Below are 17484 nucleotides of genomic sequence, written 5' to 3' on the forward strand. Positions count from 1 at the left end.
GGATGGTAAGTGGCTTTGAGGGGAACTTCCAGATAGTGGTGTTCTCATTTATCTACTGCCCTTGTCCTTCTCGATGTTAGAGGTTGTGGGTTTGGATGGTGCTGTCAATGGAGGCTTGGTGAGTTCCTGAAGTGCATCTTGTAGATGGTACAAACTGCTGCCACTGTGCGTTAGTGATGGAGGGAGTAAATTTTTGGCATGGGGTGCCAATCAATGGGACTACTTTATCCTGGATGGTGTCAAGCTTCTTGAGTGTTGTTGGAGCTGCTCTCATCCAGGCAGGAGGAGAGTATCCCATTACACTCCTGACTTGAGTTTTGTAAATGGTGGACAGACTTTGGGGAGTCAGGAGGTGAGTTACTCGCCACAAGATTCTGAGCCTTTGATCTGCTGTTATGGCCATAGTGTTTATATGGGTAGTCCAGCTCACTTTCTGGTCAACAGTAACCCCCAGGATGTTGATAGTGGGGGATTCAGCGATGGTAATGCAATTAAATGTCAAGGGGCAATGGTTACATTTTCTATTGGAAATGGTCATTGCTTGGCACTGGTGTGATGCAAATGTTACTTGCCACATGTCAGCCCAAGCTTCAATATTGCAGATCTTTCTGCATTGCGACATGGACTGCTTCAGTGTCTGAGGAGTTGAGAACGGTGCTGAATATTGTGCAGTAATCAGCTAACATCCTAATTTCTGACCTCATGACTGAAGATCATTGATGAAGCAGCTGAAGATGGTTGCCTGCAAGACACTACCCTGAGGAACTCCTGCAATGATATCCTGGAACTAAGATGACTGACCTTCAAAAACAACAACAATCTTCCTTTGTGGCAGATATGACTCCAACCAGCTGAGAGTTTCCTCTCTGATTCTCATTGACTCCAGTTTTGCTAGGGTTGCTAGTTGTCACACTCGATCAAATGCTGCTTTGAAGCCAAGCGTAGTCAATCTCACCTCACCTCTCGAGTTCAACTCTTTTGAGGTCATAAACTGAATGACCCCAACAGAACCGAAACTGAGCATCAGGTTATTGCTAAGCAAATGCCCTTGATAGTGCTGTTGATGTTCTTGGTCATCACTTACTAATGATCGAGAGCAGACTGATGGGAGTAAAAACTGGTCAATTTGGATTTGTCATGTTTGTGTGTGTGTACAGGGCACAAGCTAGGCAATGTTACACATTGCCGGGTAAAAACCAGTGTTGCAGTTGTAGTTGTACTTGAACAGCTTGGCTAGGGGAGCGGCAGGTTCTGCAGCACAGGCATTCAATACCACTGCCGTATACCGTCAAGGCCCATAACCATTGCAGTATCTAGTGCTTGCAGCCGTTCCTTGACACCACGGGAGGGGATTGAATTGGACTAGCATCTTTGGTGCTGGTGACTTCTGGAGGAGGCCAAGATGGACCATCTACGAGGCACTTCTGACTGAAAATTGGTCCAAATGTTTCAGCTTTATCTTTTGCACTGATGTGCTAGGTTCACTCATCATTGAGGATGGGGATATTTACGGAGCCTCCTCCTCCAGTGAGTTGTTTAATTGTCCACAATCATTCATGACCGCTGAGCTTAGATCTAATCTGATCCGTTAGCTATGGCATTACTTATCTCTGTCCATAACATGCTGCTTATGCTGTTCAGTATGTAAGTAACTCGTTTGTAGCTTCACCAGGTTGACACCTCATTTTTTGGTGTGCCTGCTGCTGCTCCTGGCATGCCTCCTGCTCACTTTATTGAATCAGGGTTGATCCCCTAACATGATGGTAATGGGTGGAGTGGGGATATGCCAGGCAATGAGGTTGAGTACAGTTCTGTTGTCAATAGCCTACGGCGCCTCATGGTTCACCAATTTGGAGTTGCCGGATCTGTTCGGAATTTAGCAGTGGTCGAGAAGCACAACGTGATTGCAGATATCCTCAGTGTGACGGAAGGACTTTGCCTCCACAAGGATTCTGTGTGGCGGCCACTCCTACCAATGCTGTCATGAACACATGCTTCTGCAGCAGGCAGGTTGGTGAGGATGAGGTATTGCCCTCTTGCTGGCTCTCTCCTCACCTGCTGCAGACCCAGTCTAGCAGTTTGGTCCTTTAGGATCAACCAGCTCAGTAAGTAATGGTGCTACCAAGTCACTCTTGGCAATGGTCATTGAAGTCCCCAACCCAGAATACATTCTGCACCCGTGCCACCCTCATCCTTTCCTCCAAGTGGTGTTCAACGTAGACGATTACTGATTCATCAGCTGAGGAGAGGTGGAGTGAAATGTAATAATCATCAGGTCTTCTTGCCATTGCTTGACCTCATGCCAAGAGACTTCATGGGGTTTGGCGTTGATGTGGAGGACTCGCAGGGCTATTCCCTCCCAAATGTATACCACTGTTCTGCCATGCTGCGGAGTGTGTCTTGTAGGACAGGACATACTCAAGGATGTTGATGACAGAGTATGGGACATTATGTAGAAGGTATAATTTTGTGAGTATGACTATATCAGGCTGTTGCTTGACTAGTCTGTGAAACAGCTCTCCCAATGTTGGCACATGCCTCCAGATATTAGTAAGGAGGTCAATGCAGTGTTAAGGCCCGGGTTTGCCACTGTTTTTTCTGGCACCTAGGTTAATACCTGGTGATCCGTTGTTTTTATTTCTTCTTGACTTTCGAACGGTTTGATACAACGGAGTTGCCTGCTCTTCCATTTCAAAGGGCATTTAAGAGTCAAGCTCATTGTTGTAGATCTGGAGTCACATGGAGGCCAAACTAGGTAAGGAAGGCAGATTTTCTTCCCTAAAGGGCATTAGTGAACCAGATGTGTTGACAATTGACAATGGTTGTACGGTCATCATTAGACTTTTAATTTCAGATTTTTATTGAATTCAGCTTTCAGCATCTGCCATGATGGGATTTGAATCCAGTTCTCTGGATTACAAGTCCAGTGACAGTACCACTACGCCACCATCTCCCAATAAGATGACACAGAATTTACAGTGCAGAAGGAGGCCATTCGGCCCATCGAGTCTGCACCAGCCCTTGGAAAGAACACCCTACCCAAGCCCAGACCTCCACACGTTTTGAGTGCCTAGTTCCTACATTATAGGGTGGCACGGTAGCAGAGTGGTTAGCACAGTTGCTTCACAGCTTCAGGGTCCCAGGTTCGATTCCCGGCTTGGGTCACTGTCTGTGTAGAGTCTGCACATTCTCCCCTTGTCCGCGTGGGTTTCCTCCCACAGTCCAAAGGTTAGGGGGATTGGCCATGCTAAATTGCCCCTTAATTGGAAAAAAAAAATAATTCGGTACTCTAAAATTTTATAAAAGAAAAACGGAAAAAAAAAAGAGATCAGAATGCGTTAGTGGCAGAAGAGGTAAGCAGTGTGTCAAAGGATAACCTGAGAACAGGGAAATATGGTCCTAGTGGCGTGGGGTGGGGGAGGAGAGATGGTGGTAGGGGAAAAACAGATTGATGGAAGTAATGCAATAAATTGATAAAAAGAAAATGGAAAGTGAAGATGGAGGAGAGAGTTCGCAGTCTGAAGTTGTTGAACTCAATATTAAGTCTGGAAGGCTGTAATGTGCTGTTCCACCAGTTTGCACTGGGTTTCACTGGAACACTGCAGCAAGCCAAGGATAGACATGTGGATATGAGAACAGGATGGCATGTTGAAATGGTCCTGCTTGCGGATGGTCCGAAGGTTTTCTGCAAAGCGGTCACCCAGTCTGACCAATCCAGATTGTCCACAACATTTTTGTCAATCTCCATCTACCCAACCCCATTGCCCCCCCCCCCCCCCCCCCCCCCCAACCACACCTAGTATATCTCATTCTATTTCTACTTCTCTCCAGCTTGGATAAAGAGTCATCCTGACTTGAAATGTTAGCTCCATTCTCTCTCCACAGATGCTGTCAAACCTGCTGAGATTGTCCATCAATTTCTGTTTTTGTTTCAAATTCCAGCATCCGCATTAATTTGCTTTTATTGAAGAATAGAAGGCCTGCTTCAAAATACATCAGAACATGACATGAACACCATGAGTTGTGCCATATAAATTGCGGCACTGATTGTTTTTTCATGAATCTAACTAAATAGTAATCAGGCTTAAACTTGTTTCTAGCATCACAGGAAATGAAAGAATGCACTTGCTTCCATCTAATAAGATTGCTGCCTTATAATCTGACCCGATGAAATCCCTGTACGTTTAGTAACATCAACAAAGGCTAAGCTGGTCAATAATGCAATATCCAACCTGGCTTAATGCATTCCAATACCCAACGCACTACTTGGCATTGTTTCTACAACATAGCATGAGGGAGATATAGAGTATAGCAACTAAAACAAAATTTTACAGGAAATCAATTTTTAAGTATTAAAATTAGGCCATTGTGGTGCACAATGTTTACCAACTGATCATTCCACATCACCAATCATCGGCCTGAAATTCTGCCCATTGGCACAACTGGACTGAAGCTTTCTGATAATAGCAGTGAAAGGGGGAAAGTATTATTCACTCAAGACTCACCATTTATCATCAGAAAATTGTCAGTCCCTGGATGTGGATATCCTAAACGACCTGAAATGAGCAAGACAGAATAAAATTAGAAAGCATTTCTAAATGAAAGGACATTATAAAAGCAACAAACACGTGAGGGCTTCTCAAAATGAACTCTTAAATGAATGCAAAGAAAATATTACGTTTTTACATAGTCCCTTTCATGATCCCAGAACATCCCAAAGTCACCCAGACGCGAAACAATAACTCTGTTTTTTCTCCACATATGCCGCAAGACCTGATGAGAATGTCCAGTACTTACTGTTTTTGTGCCAAAGTGATTCTCAATCAATTAAGTCTTTCTGAACTGATGCTTAGAAAACAAATTTTAAAAACTGAAAGAACTCCATTGCTAAGGCACAACCTTCTTAACTGATAATACTACTTTTCACCAAAATATTTGTCTCAATCATTTCAGCTCCCCAACAACCACTAATTATTGCTTTCAGTTAATTTGGGGGAGCAGAAACTATGGGTGTGATTTAACAGGACAAAACAGGATCCCGTTTTGGACACATTTAGCAGGGTGTTTCTCGGCACCTGCAGCACCGAGAATGACCCCATCGAAATGGACTCTTAGTTTGTGGCTTGGCGAGGTTGCACATTCCTTCATTTCCTGCACCGACTAGCTCAGCTCGTCAGTACAGGAAGACATCAGAGTGGTATTTTTCAATGCCGATCCAATCTCTCTAACCCCCCAACCTAGCCTTTGGACCTCCTCAACACCCAAACCCATTTGTTTGGGGGTCCTAAGCCTCCGTCATCCCACCTGCCAAGGGCAGGGCTCCCTCGGCCCGATCACCAGAATGGGCAATGTGCCACATGGGCATCCTGGCACAACCACCCAGGTAGTACCACCCTGGCACTGTCAGGATGGTACTGCCAAGGTGCCCGGCTGGCATTGCCAGGGTACCACCCTGCCCAGAGCTTGGCCACCCAGGTGCCACCGATGGCATGGGAGACCCCGCCCCCCCAGGTGCCATTACACCTGGACCACGTTTGTGTCTACTGCAAACAATCGAAAATTGGTACAAAACAGCAAGGGTCAAGAAAAACTGTAGGAAAAAATAAATATTTTAAACTATAATTAAGCAGAGCATCATCATTTCCCACCCCTGCTTGTCAATTGTTTTTCTCACTAAAAGTTACACAATATCAACAGACAACCGAAAACTTACATTTTACTGAGGTGCTAAGTTTACTTCAAAAGGATTTCTAATTTCCAGTTTGTAATTTATACAGGCCAAGTAACAAGCAAATAGCCTGTTGATGGCCAGGTAAGGTGAGAGAAAGTCAATTGCTGCCTAATAAGTTATAAAACTCCAGTCAGTTTCATGGACATTTGGGCAGGCTGAGTTCCTGAAAGTCCAGTGCTGGAAAATTCAACACATTATTAGACCACTGGGGACATTGGAGCTGGACCACATTGTGTAAGTGCCACAGCACAGCTCTCATAATGAACCTCCAGTATTTAGAATTTGGCAGGTAATTGTTGACATTTATTGTCCCATTGTACTCTCACTCAATTGAGCTTCCCATGATCAGACTAAGTGGAGACCTGCTCCAAGGGCTGGGATTTTCCTGCCCTGCCGCACGGGTTTCTCCATGGCGGATGTGGCGATTCATTCAAATCTCTGTCGACTTTGAATCACAGAATTTACAGTGCAGGAGGCCATTCGGCCCATCAAGTCGACACTGCCGCTTGAAAGAGCACCCTACCCAAGCCTCCATCCTATCCCTGTAACTTAATAACCCCACCTAACCTTTGGTCACCAAGGGCAATTTAGCATGGCCAATCCACCTAACCTGCACATCTTTGGACTGTGGGGGGAAACTGGAGCAAACCCACGCAGTCACCGGGAGAAAATGCAATCTCCACAGAGTCACCTTAAGGCTGGAATTGAACCCGGGTCCCTGGAGCTGTGAGGCAGCAGTGCTAACCACTGCCACTGTGCAGCCCTAAATTTAGAGTACCCAATTCTTTTTTTTGCCCAATTAAGGAGCAATTTTGTGCGGCCAATCCACCTACCCTGCACATCTTTTGGTTGTGGGGGTGAGACCCACGCAGACACGGGGAGAGTGCGCGAACGCGCAATCGCCACACGAACAGTGACCCAGGCTGGGATCAAACCCAGGTCCTCGGCACTGTGAGGCAGCAGTGCTCGCCAATGTGCCACCCTAAATGATGTACAAAATGTATTTTTCTATCTACCATTCTCTTTATGATTTGTTTCAGTATTCAGTGGTCGTACCAGAAGATCCTGCTGGCGGGAGGAGCTGGCAAACTCCACCCAAGGTCTTTCCTTATATACAAGTGTTTTTAATGCACAAAATGTTCCAAACAATTTGAGGTGTTCTTCGTTTTTAAACAAAAGGATATTGAGATAAAGGAAATATTACAACGGGTTCCAAAAGTTTGATGTAGGTCTTAAAATGAGGGAGGAGAAAACATTTAGTGAGTGAGTGCCAAAGCAAAGATCCTAGGGGGTTGAAACTGGATTGGTGGTTCAAAGGAGGAGATGGGGGTTGGAGGGGGAAGGTGATGGGGAGAAATGCACAAGAGGCCTGAGATGGAAGAAAAATAGGCTAGAGAGAGAGACAAGAACAAGGTTGTGGATTTAAAATAAGGATGCGAATTTCACATTTTGTGATGGAGAACTTCATGGCAATCAATACTGTTATTTTCCCAGTCGACACAAGTAAATTTTAAGAAAAATAATAAATCCAAAAGCACAGTTATTTACTGAAAGAATGAAGCCACAAGATTCCACTGTTCAAAACAGAATAATATTTTACTATACAAGAATCAAGCAAAGCAAACACCGAACACTATCTCAGATCCCCTCCTATACTCTAAACCCAGAATTAACAATGTGAACTAGGTTAATAGACTTGAACAGGTTGATATTAAAAAGGAGGATGTGCTGGAAATATTGAAAAGCATCAGGATAGATAAATCCCCTGGGCCTGACGGGATATACCCAAGGTTACTACGGGAAGCGAGGGAGTAGATTGCTACGCCGTTGGCGATGATCTTTGTGTCCTCACTCTCCACTGGCGTAGTACCGGATGGTTGGAGGGAGGCGCATGTTGTTCCTCTATTCAAAAAAGGGAATAGGGAAATCCCTGGGAATTACAGACCCATCAGTCTTACATCTGTGGCGAGCAAAATATTGGAAAAGATTCTGAGAGATAGGATTTATGATTATTTAGAAAAACAGTTTGATTAAAGATAGTCAGCATGGCTTTGTAAGGGGCAGGTCATGCCTCAAGCCTCAATGAATTATTTGAGGATGTGACGAGACACATTGATGAAGGTCAGGCAGTGGATGTGGTGTATATGGATTTCAGTAAGGCATCTGATAATGTTCCCCATGGTAGGCTCATTCAGAAAGTTAGGGGGCATGGGATTCAGGGAAATTTGGCTGTCTGGATACAGAATTGGCTGGCCAAAAGAAGACAGCGAGTGGTAGTGGATGGAAAGTATTCCACCTGGAGGTCGGTGACCAATGGTGCCCAGCAAGGATCTGTTCTGGGACCTCTGCTCTTTGTTTTTATAAATGACTTGGATGAGGAAGTGGAAGGCTGGGTTAGTAAATTTCCCGATGACACGAAGGTTGGTGGAGTTGTAGATAGTGTTGAGGGTTGTTGCAGGTTATAACAGGACATTGACAGAATGCAGAGCTGGGCTGAGAAGTGGCAGATAGAGTTCAACCTTGATAAATGTGAAATTATTTATTTTGGAAGGTTGAATTTGAATGCTGAATACAGGGTTAAAGGCAGGATTCTTGGAAGTGTGGAAGAACAGAGGGATCTTGGGTTCCACGTACATAGATCTCTCAAAGTTGCCACCCAGGTTGATAGGGTTTTTAAGAAGGCGTATGGTGTGTTGGCTTTCAATAACAGGGGGATTGAGTTTAAGAGCCGTGAGGTTTTGCTGCAGCTTTATAAAACTCTAGTTAGACCACACTTGGAATATTGTGTCCAGTTCTGGTCGCCTCATTATAGGAAGGATGTGGATGCTTTGGAGAGGGTACAGAGGAGATTTACCAGGATGCTGCCTGGACTGGAGGGTATGTCGTATGAAGAAAGGTTGAGGGAGCTAGGGCTTTTCTCACTGGAGCGAAGAAGGCAGAGAGGTGACTTGATAGAGGCGTACAAGGTGATGAGAGGCATGGATAGAGTGGATAGCCAGAGACTTTTCCCCAGGGTGGAAATGGCTGTCACGAGGGGACATAATTTTAAGGTGATTGGAAGAAGGTATAGGGGAGATGTCAGGAGTAGGTTCTTTACACAGAGAGTGGTGAGTGTGTGGAATGCACTGCCAGCAGAGGTGGTGGAGCCAGAATCATTAGGGACATTGAAACGACTCTTAGACAGGCACATGGACAGCAGTAAATTGAAGGGGTGTAGGTTAGGTTGATCTTAGATGAGGATAAATGGTTGGGATAACATCGTGGGCTGAAAGGACTGTACGATGCTGTACTGTTCTATGTTCTATTCTATGTTCTAACACATGGTAAACATGAATTAACAGGCAAATTCAGGTTGATTATGAATTCCCAGCTACACATGAAATGGCAGATACAAGTAAGGTGGATCTTACCAATTTGCTAAGCAGTCTACTCAGTGTATCAATCATACATTTTAGTCCTTCAAAACTCCGACTTACTCAAAGAATTTCAGCTTCTCACCTTCTAGGAGCTAGCAGATCTCCAGCCGACAACCTACCAAAGTTTCACTGACAGATTCACTGTACCCACCTTGCTCTGGATGGTATAGATCCACCAATGTTGTCTTTCGAGTAACAGAAACAGCTGTTGCAACTGCGTATTTGCTTATTCTCAGCTTCTGGATCTAGGAATCTTCTACAGCCTGCCTGTACTACATCTTTGGACACATCAACTTCCACTGAGCTTGGATTGATCAGTGTCCTTTTGTATGTTAGGGCCAGTTTCAGCCTCCAGAATTCTTGGTTTCCAATCTATTTGGGTTTTTGTTTTCTTAGAAACTGGGAGAGTCAGTTTCTTTTTTCTGTTTCCCTTTTCAGTTAGGGTTAGAGAATCTTTACAGTGCAGAAGGAGGCCATTCGGCTCATCAGGCCTGCACTGACTCGCTGAAAGAGCGTTCTACCTAATCCCACTCCCTTGCCTCATCTCCAGAATCTTGTAAATTTTCAGATAGCACCCAATTCCTTTTTGGATACCTTTATTTAACTTGCCTCCACCACACTCTCAGAAAGTTTGTTCCACATTCCAACCACCCTCTTGGGGAAAATATTTTTCCTTGTCACTTTTCCTTTTGCCCATTATTTTGAATCTGTGCATTCTAGTTCATTATGTACTCCGAGTGGGAGGATTCTTACTATTTACCATATCGATACACCTTAGAATCTCAAATCTAATACATTTCCTCTCATCATCAATTTCTCCAAGGAAAACAGACCCAACCTCTTCAATCTATCCTCATAGCCACAGTTACTTATTCCTGGAATTATTCTGGTGTCTCAAACAAACATAATAATTCCATCACAAACATTGGTCAGCAAAGCAGTGATGATGTGTTAGAAGGGCAATAGGGTTTTGAGAAGGGAAGCCTATTTAGGAGATTATTGGAATGGTTGAGTCTAGTTGTGACAAAGGCATGAAAGAGGTTTTTCAATCATGTGGGAAATAGCACTTTTCATGATAGAAAGAATTCAGGAGACAGGCCTATGTGAACTACCTCTCATATTTTCATTTTCTACGGGGATGTGTCACTTTTCATTCAAACCTCTTTCACCACAAACCTACTGTGGCAGATTCAAGATTGAATCTGCAGATCTTTGAGGTTCAACCAAAACATAAGGGCCTGGATTCTCCGAAATCCCGATCAAGTTTTGATGCCGGCGTAATCACCGGAGTGGTGTACGCCAGCATCAATGGGCCTGCTGGCCCAGCGATTCAGCAGTCCTCAGGGGGCCAGCATGACGCCGGTGCTTGCGCGTGGTGGCCGTCTCCACGCCAGCATCGCGCAACATGGCGGAGACCTATAGCAGGCCTGTGCGGAAGGGGGTAGGCCCCCTCCATATCGCGGGTCCCTGCCGATCAGTAGCCCCTGATCATGGGCCTAGACGCCATGGAGGCCCCCCGGAGTCAGATCCCCCCTCGCACCCCCACCAGGATGTCCACCGCGGCCGCAAGCTCCCGCCGGGTGTACCAGATTGGAACCACGCCGGCGGGAATTTGGTCAGTCGACCACGGACAATCGCAGCAGAGGTCTCTTTCAGCGGCCCCCGACCGGCGCCGCGTCGACCATGCGAGCATGATTTCCGCTGATTCTCCGGTTGCCGGGGAATCACGCCCCACCGTCAGAGCAGCGTGACGGGAATTTTCCGCGTCACCAGCAATTCTCCGACCCGACGCGGGCTCAGTGAATCCCGGCCAAGAGCTTTATTCAGAAATGTTAACACTACAGGTTGTGATGTTAAGAGTGTCCATTGGCCCGTGCAAATGGCTGACATCACACAATCGCTCCCCTGCTCAACTACATGGCTGCTTGTGAGGAAACACTAAAAACACTACATTTCTTCCCCCTTTAACTCAAAGATCCCGGACACAATATACAGTATAACATTATTAATTGGAAACATGAACAATCAACCAATAATAGTAAATACATCAGACGTTCTGGAGGTCGTCGTTCTATGTGGTCGTTGGTGAACCAAAGCGTCTGCTTTTCAGTACTTTCTGCAACCTCTGGTGACTTTGGCTTGGTGTGAGCGTCACAAAGTCGATGTAGTAATCGGAGGTTGACTCTGTATTTGATTCGTAATCGAGATGCAGTTTTCCCAATTGGGTTCGGTTAGTGTCAGGTTCTCCGGATGTCCCAGGTCGTTTCTTGGCACAGCAGGATTTGGACTCTTGTCGGTTCTGCCTCTGATGGATTGGCTCTTGTTGCAAAACGTTAATCTGTATGCCTTCATGTCACATCTTCCCTAGTTTGTACGGTGTTGGAGACCCGTCCTGTATGCCAAGATGGTGGCAGGAATCCAGTTTTCGCTTGTGATATAATTTCTTGCCAGAACCTATTGACCCTGACCATTCGCTTTGTTCTTCCGCTGTATGCCCGGATCTTTTTTCCTCGACCATTTCTTGCGTCTTGGGTGGTTTTAGAAAATCGAACGCTGTGCATAGTTCATCCGCTGTCTGAGTTTTTGTATTTTCATTATGCATCCTCATGTATTTATCATTTGTTCTATGTTTTCATGTATGGAACGATCTGCCTGGACTGTACGCAGTACGATACTTTTCACTGTACCTCGGTACATGTGACAATAAATCCAAATCTAGCAGTCAGAGAAACTTGGATTGAATGCACAGTATTCGTGTATATTAGCAGTGCTAAAAATTGGGGAAAATTAAGGTTTAAAATGAAAATAGGATCTAAGAAAATTAAACATGGAGATATTGGAAGAGGTGCCGAGATGTGAATTTGCAAATCACTGAGAAAAGGAGGTGTTTACCTAGGTGACTAGAGGAAAACAATGGGGGTACAGAAAAGGTAACTTCAAAGTGGAGAGATAAGGAAATTGACACAAATACAGAAAAAGCAGACTTTACAGGGTGGACAACATCAGAGAGACAAACACAGACACAGCCACCATCAGCGATGCCCAGCTGCAGAAACAGTCTCCCAAAAACAAGCCGGTTAAGATCAAAACCCAAACCAAGCAGATTTCGTCCTTTGCTGAAACTGAAGACAGTTTTCTCAAATGTGGCCACATAATCTGTGCATGTTATTATTTGCTCAATTTAGTTCCTAGGGTTATCTAATATTGGACATTGCTTGGGAACAAAGTAACACCTCAGAGCTGGAGGATATTATCGTCTGTCTTGTCGGGTGCTTTTTTTTCTTTTAAGTTAATATTCTTTATTAATGGTTCACACAACGGCTGGGCTATTCCTCCCTCGTCCACATATTTTTTGTCTCAGTATACCAAATTGAAAATATACACCACTAAGAACCAGTGTTCCAAGATTCCCTTCTGTGTTGTGGGATACTCCTTATTTAACCTCAAGAGACATTCGTAATAGCCGGGATCTGTCAACTGTTTAGACGATGAAGCTTATTCTCTGGTTACCTTTAACAAATGTTTCACCGTCTGTACAAAACGTTCTGCTTCTGCCAGCCCATTTATGGCAGGGTGATAAGGAGCGGACCGAATGTGTTGAATTCTGTTCTCCTTCAAGTTGTTTATGAACTCTTGAGATATGAACTGCGATCCATTATTGCTCACTAGTTGTTCACCGAATTGGATCTGAAAATGTCATCAAATCTCTATTGTTTTCTCCAATGATATTGACTTCATAATGCGACTTAATGATGGTGGCTTCAGGCCAGGGAACATTGACTAGAATGAGAAACATGCACCCTTCAAGCCCACCGGTGTAATCAACATGTAGCCATTGCCAGGCATCTGTTGGCCATTCCCACAGGTGAAACTGGGCAAATGAAATGAAATGGCTGCGGGTTCCACAAGACGAACACATTCCCTCCTTCTCCTTGATTTCAGCATCTAGACCTGGCCACCAAAACTAACTTCTGGATACCTCCTTCATCCTTACAATACCACAGTGGCCTTTGTGTAATAGGTTTAATACATGTTTTCTTAATAATGGTGGAATGAGGACTCAGTACCCAGAGGAGGCAATCTGTCTGTATGGATAACTCGTGTCTTCGTTTGGAATATAGTTTTAACTCCAGATTTGCTCCTGAAGTCTTGCCTCGAAGCACCATTCCCATTACCTCTGTATTGGATCACTTTTGGCATGCTTCTTCACCTGTCCTGCGGTTACAGAAGTGTTATCTACTTACTTGAAGTTTCCACACAAACTAGTTATTGACAAACTATTTGGTAAGTGTAGACGGGGTGTCAGTCTTCGTTCCCAGTAAAGTTTAACTAATGATACTTGGTAGTTTGCATGTGTGCTGACAAGAACAACACCCACCTCTACATTTTGCTCGCTGCCAGTGATGGAATCCCATTATGAGGTCCAGAAATCGTTGTTAGTGGTCTAGCGATAGTGAATTTCCTCCCATACAGGAATTGGCAGAACCATTTTATTCCAAAAATGCTTCCTGGGGCTTCTTTTTCCATCTGAGCATAATTGCTTTCGGCTTTATTCAAGGTCCTCTACAATTTTGTGGGAACCCCATAAGGTGATGTGTCACATGCCAGTTGCAGGGGTAAATTTGGATCAAAATGTGTCAGGACTTCCGACTTGAGTCACACGTCTTTGGCTTACACGCAAGCACTCTCACATTGAACACCCCCCATTTCCACTTTTATTTTGACAGTAGATTGTGCAAGGGTTTCAGAATAGTCACCAGAATAGGTAAAACTTTCTGTAGAAATTTAGTAAACTAAGATCAAAGGCGGTTGACATTTTTGAGAAGCAGGTGTCTTCGACTTTTAAAGGCAACTTATGCAGTCCCTTAGCATCTGTCATATTACTTAATTATAGATTACGTAATATATATATATTACTCTTTGAACCAGCCGAGATGATGAAATAACCAATAGTCTTCTTTGAAAGATTAACTAATGAGTAATATAAATAATATTATGTGAGTCCTTTGTACTTAAAACTCAACTAGTAAAAGAAATAAAAAAACAATAAAGCTAACTAACTAATTATACAATGTAATAATGAAATAACTTATAATTTCTCTCTCTCTAGCTAATATAGGTCTTGTCTGCTCACTCTCCTGAAGCACACTCAAAGAGCGGGAAAGTAATACTTATACCATCTGACAGTGAGACATCTAGTGTTCAAATTACTGTACTACATTTACATACAATGATCATGTATATTCATATTCAGATCACTACAGCGTCAACGACATGATGCAGATATTCAACTGAAGATTGGGGAAAAAATTCACATTTTTGGCTCAATCCATAATCATCTAATCTTTGGAGTGTGGCCTCTAGTTGCGGAAATGTTCTTCCTCACTCTTCCCAGTAACCAAAGTGTCATCCAGGTAACTTTGGACTCAGTCTAACCCGCTTAAAAGTTTGTTCCAAAGTTCATTGGAACAACACTGGCACTGAAGTTATGCCAAATGGTAATTTTATTGTATCAGAAATTGTGTCACAAGAACTCTTGTGAATCCTGATCATATGCATTTAAATTATGCTTGATTGAGGTAGATTTTACTGAAATGTTGGCCTCCAGCCAACATGGTGAACAGGTCAATCAGGGGTTATCTGGTACACACTAAACAGGATTAATTTGCCACCAATACGTACATATCATTCTTTGTTCATCGCGGGTACAATCGGCCGAGCCCAAATGATTCATGTTAACGGGCTCAGGAACTCACGCTCTGACCAGCTGTTCTAATTCTGCCTCTACCTTAAGAACTGATTGCGTACGGCACTGGCCTAGCCTTTAAGCATCTCGCCTGACATTCTTCTTTGATCTTCAGCTTTACTGAGATATCCTTCATGCTTTCCAGTTCATCGGTGAAGACAATGAGATGTGTCTTCAAGATTATGGGTAGCCCTAGTTGGTAACGATCTCGGCCCGATTTAATCTTACCTTTTCCAGCATTTTCTTCCCACTAATGCCAGGTTCCAGCCATTTTTTCCCCACGAGTGCCTGATAATTTCTTTTGGCTATGTGCAAAGACAAATCTGCCATCTGTCCATTTAGCTGCACTGTACATCAATACTGTCCCTCAACGGAACCACTTGTTTATTCGGCTCTTCCTTCATGCAACTTTTTCCAGAAGCTTGTTCCTTTTTCCAGCAAGCACGTGCAATGCGGCCCTTTCTGCCAAACTTTCCGTACATGATTTCCTTGCAAAATGAATCTGCTGCTAAGTGCCCGGTTTTTGCACACCTATGGCAAGTGCAAGTGTGTGTGCGTTCAGATTTCAGCCAGCATCTTGTGAATTCTTGTGTTTGAACTCAACTGCTAAGCTTCTTTGGCTGCTAATTGCATGGATACAGCAAGTTCGAAAGCTTTTTTGAAGTTCAGGTTGCTTTTGGTTAACAACCGCTTTTGAGTAGCTTTGCTTCTTAAACCACAGATTAATCTCTCTCTGCTGGTATCGTTCAACATTTCCCTGAATTCTCTGTGTTCAGCCAGTCTTTTCAGGGTAGCTATAAACTGTGTAACCGCTTCACCTTCTCGTAGGTTGCGCCAATGAAACCTAAACCTTTCTGCGACGAGTAAAGGTTTTGGTGAATATTAGTCCTGCAAAATTTCCACTATTCCTTCATATGATTTTGTGCTTAGCTTTTTGGGCTCTACCAGAATCCCAAGGATGTTAAATGTTACCCACCCCCCCCCCCCCCCCCCCATTATGCTCAGGCACGTTAGAACTTTTATATCTGCTGCTATCCTGTTAGCTGGAACAAAATAGTTGGACTGTTCTGTATACGAGTTCCATCGCTCTATTCTCATCAAATGGTCCCACGGTACCAAAAGCCACTGCAATTTTTTCCATAGAAGGACCTGCATGTGCACAATGTGCCACAAATATTTTGTACTACCTTGCTTCCTTTCTCCCCAAAGCAAGGCACAACCCGAGCTCCACCTGTTTCCTTTTGTTTTGCAACAGCTCTAGACTTGTTGTTGCAGGGTACTTGCTACTCACATTAGTTTCTGGCGAAGCACGTGGCGGGCTTCTTTTCAAGGTGGTTTCCTTTGGATTTTTAGGTGATTTTTCGGTTCCTCCTGTGACTGTAACCGGTGTTTGGATCCCCTCCAGCTTTAGGTAGCGAAGGTATCAATTATTTATGATTTCTTCAGGTGCCTACAAACACTGTTCGCCTAGCTCATCTCTAGTTTTTATATGGTGGATTCAAAATGGAGTATGCAGGCCTTGGGAGGTTCAACCAAAACGTAGAGCTTTATTCAGAAGGTGTTAACACCACAGGCTGTGATGTTAGATTTCCCATTTGCCCACGCAAATAGTCAATGACGTAATCTTCGATGAAGTCACGCAATCGTTCTCCAAGTGCCACTGTTCAGCTGCAAGATTGTTGGTGAGGAAACGCTATAAATACTATGATTACATAACAAAAACACCGGTGATGGGCATGATCAGAATGTTGATTTCATATTCCTCAATGCTAGAAACATAGTACCACGTCTTGTAGGGCACATTACTTTTCGCAATAATGCATTTGTATTTGGGTAGTCAACCAGGCAATCTGTGCTACTCTGAATAAAGTTAAAATGTGTTTGTCAGCTAAATGATCAAAAAGTAGCAGCAGCTTTTAAAAACCATTCCATATTTATATTAAAAATACAGTTCTGCTGCAAAGTATAGGACAGAATATAAATGTCAGCACGTTTCAGAAAATGGGTGGAAATATTTGGTAAATGCAGTGTTAAAATGAAGCTGAGAATTCATTAAAATAGTAGCTTACAATCATGAATACTATGCCCTTGACCCAAGTAATAAAGGAACACAGATCAGCTTCTTAATCTTAATTCCTTGGTCACAAGTTCTGTTGTACAAAGCTCTTGAAACCTGTTACAATAAAGCCTTTTTATTGCATTTGCCCACATTTTCATCCTCTTTCATTACTGACAGTAATTTGGATTTAGTACATTTGCAGAACAAGCACAAAATGTTCCCACTTGCCTTTTTAATGTACACTAAATAACAATCCTGACCTTATTTACAATTAGTTTTTCTATTCAAATAAATTGTTATTTAAAAAAATAAAACTAAAGGACAACAAAAACAACTTCCAATTAACAGCTGCCTGCCTCATTGGTATCAGGGCCAACTAAGCTGCATCCCAACACCAAAAATAATGCACCAGGTTAATGCTCGTGAAAACATGAGCCAGTTCAAATGTTCATTGATTGCAGATTACTGATACCAAACTTCCAGATACAAGCTTCTTGTCCTAAAGAAATTGAAACTTGTTCCTCAAGCAACA

The 17484-nt window shown here is 43.5% G+C and overlaps 1 protein-coding gene across 2 annotated transcripts in view; it reads right to left on the reverse strand.

Annotated features, from left to right (window-relative positions):
* The window catches only part of cpeb2 (cytoplasmic polyadenylation element binding protein 2), a 159098-nt gene that overhangs the window by 77146 nt on the left and 64468 nt on the right, over positions 1-17484 (reverse strand). For both annotated transcript variants that reach the window (XM_038791615.1, XM_038791617.1), the window contains exon 4: positions 4506-4556. In XM_038791615.1, the coding sequence (XP_038647543.1) occupies positions 4506-4556 (51 nt within the window). The remainder of the gene's footprint in view (positions 1-4505; positions 4557-17484) is intronic.

This window comes from Scyliorhinus canicula, chromosome 3 (assembly GCF_902713615.1).
Source record: "Scyliorhinus canicula chromosome 3, sScyCan1.1, whole genome shotgun sequence".
Lineage (NCBI taxonomy): Eukaryota > Metazoa > Chordata > Chondrichthyes > Carcharhiniformes > Scyliorhinidae > Scyliorhinus > Scyliorhinus canicula.